The sequence below is a fragment of the Frankliniella occidentalis genome, unplaced genomic scaffold (genome assembly GCF_000697945.3).
Source record: "Frankliniella occidentalis isolate FOCC.00 unplaced genomic scaffold, Focc_3.1 Scaffold49, whole genome shotgun sequence".
NCBI lineage: Eukaryota > Metazoa > Arthropoda > Insecta > Thysanoptera > Thripidae > Frankliniella > Frankliniella occidentalis.
In genome coordinates this window covers 1479501-1482030 of record NW_026267179.1, presented here as the reverse complement: position 1 = coordinate 1482030, position 2530 = coordinate 1479501, and the positions used below count along the sequence as shown (strand labels likewise).

General features: G+C 37.7%; 1 protein-coding gene across 1 annotated transcript; it reads right to left on the bottom strand.

Annotated features, from left to right (window-relative positions):
* Positions 1-1828, bottom strand: LOC113209571 (uncharacterized). Its single transcript, XM_026427171.2, has 3 exons — positions 1704-1828; positions 688-764; positions 1-611 (listed from the first exon to the last, which is right to left on the bottom strand). Exons 2-3 carry the CDS (start codon positions 736-738, stop codon positions 459-461), a joined length of 204 nt encoding a protein of 67 aa, XP_026282956.1. The 5' UTR covers positions 739-764; positions 1704-1828; the 3' UTR covers positions 1-458.
* Positions 1829-2530: the final 702 nt, after the last annotated feature.

Here is a 2530-nt window from a genome sequence, read left to right as displayed (position 1 = left end):
AAAACAATAATTTAGAACTAAATAAACGAGCCTCTGCACAGAAATGAACTGCACTATAAAAAAAATACAACTTAAGAAGAAAAAAACAACCAATATTTCAGCATCCTAATATGACTACAATAATTTACAATGACTCCTGTAAGTTCAGGACTCCATGGTGTTTATGATTGCAGCATAAAATATTTCACATTCACAACACAGTAAGGAAGACATCACATAGCAAAATTTGTTCTCTATACAAACTTAGAAGATACAAGATACAAATCTGTCACACAAGGTGCAAATGAAACAACATGTTAGTTTCATTTTCACAGCAGCATGCTCACAACTTCAGTCACTTAAGTAGCCCATCCAAATGAAGTCAAAACAACTCCCCAGGAAAAAACCCGAACATTCATTTAGAGTGCAGTCCTTTCTCTCCAAAGTTCCTTACAACAAATACATAATTTTATAAATTGTTACATCATCCGCACTAAACTTAGGCGGCGGCTAGGTGTTCCTGACATCTTCTTAACACTAAATGTCGAAAGTCCTAAGCCAAATCCTGCCAGCAACATTGCCGTGGGTACGACCATGCGTTCACCCGCATTGGATGCGGACGACACACCGGTCTGCAACAAGAAACACCAATTAAAATGTAAAATGTGAGATGCTAATTTCAAGCGAAATGTAAAATTACTAACTTACCTGCAGGTATGCAAGCTTTACAGCATATTTGGTCACTGAAGATAAATGCATTCCGGGAAGCAGACTGCTGTTGTCGTCTACAAAAAAAGGAAACCAATCAATTACAAACACTGCTTACAAGCATTGCGGAGTATAGAACTGTGGGCAGAAGAAATGTCCCATAACAGTCAAACTGTGACCCAAATATCTTATCTTGAGATAAGCACATAGACAATCTTCAAGAGAGAACATTGTGAGTATCGAGTTAGGAAGTAAATGTGAGTGCACCCTCTGAGAGTTTAATGATAAGATAGACTTTGTAAACTAAAAGTAAAAAAAACGTATCATGGGACTATTATGTAATGTAGGAGACAGATGGCAAACACTTGGGACACTAGGAACATTACATCGCTGTATGCAGCTATTTCAGTAACAAAACAGTGGAATGCTCATTGACCTTCATGCAGGTAGAAAAAAGTAAGGGAAGGGAAATACTAAAATAGATTTGACAAGAAAACAACAAAACAATAACAACCATTTTAAGAGAGAAATCCATGGAAATTGGGGAGTTTTGAAACAAAAAATTTGTAAAAATAGTCAAAATTTCTGTTAAACAAGAATGGCAAACTTTTACATGGCACAAATTTTCTCGCAATAAAACCAGGCACAGTTAGTAACAAGGACGTAGGTTAGGGAACGACGTTCTTAGAATAATACAATATTTAGAAGTGAAAAAAAGAAGACATTCGAACGGCAATATATTCCATGACGCACCCCCAATATTTTCACAAAGTGCCTCTAAAGAAAAATCTTCTAAACACTTTTCGAAAGCTTGTAAGTTGTAGTTAGCAGAAAACCCTGACCTTCATGGTCTGATAATTTAAGCCGCTTATGACAGCTTACAACGGAGACAGATAAATGTATTTTTACGAAAAAGTTGTAGAAAAACGTTTTTGTTACCTCTCCTGGCGGTTTCTAATGAAATTTCAGCCCTAAACCGGTCAATCAAAGGAAATATCAAGATATATCTCACTTACCTCGCAGTCCGTCCAGTATGCAGAATCCTAAAGAAATTAAACAGATGAGCGACGCTTCTAGTCATTTCTATGGCAACTGTTATTGCAATTGCAAAACGTGTCTCTAACGAGGCTAGTAAAGATGTAAATGAGAAATTTTACGGCACAAACTCATTTCTCTATTTCTCATACCACACCAACAAAAGACGAACGTAAGTCAGTCTACGTTGGCAGCAGTGGGGAAATAAAATAGCGCGCCCATTCGAATGTGTGTGGTAGTTGTTTCCGAACAGTGCCGAACATGTTCGTCTGAAAACAGGGCGACTCGCCTCACAAGACTAAATCTACCATAATAATTGTTAAATTCGATCCAGTGGGCTTTTGTAATTCCGACGAGTTTTCTCCAAATCTGACGCTGGAATATTATATTCCACCCGTCTCTCAAATGTCCAAATCCATTACGCTTTGCATTAAGCAAATGCATTGCTTTAAAAATCAAGATATTAAATAGTGCCAATATTGGCTGAGCAAAGCAGGTCACAACATAAACATCTACCTTTATACCCAGTAAGCAATGCAGTAACAGACCGATACGTCAGATCAGAAATTTGTCGGTTTTCGCATCAGATTGATAAAAATGTGGTCCTGAAATTGACATGTATCTGATAACTGATATCGTTCTGACATCAGTCTGACATTTCGTTGCTCACTCGGGGGTGTTCAACACGCCCCGTTTCTCTTCAGTTGTTTGTTTGTTTGTTTGTTTGTTTGTTTGTTTGTTTGTTTGTTTGTTTGTTTGTTACTGCATGCGTGTGCTCTCCCCCCTGTCAGCACTAAATAGCCGCCTT

Bases quoted from the DNA above. Each gene is read 5' to 3' on its own strand.
- LOC113209571 (XM_026427171.2), bottom strand. From the start codon at position 738: ATGCATTTATCTTCAGTGACCAAATATGCTGTAAAGCTTGCATACCTG. The intron at 612-687 runs GTAAGTTAGTAA...TTCTTGTTGCAG, and splicing joins TAAAGCTTGCATACCTGCAG to ACCGGTGTGTCGTCCGCATC.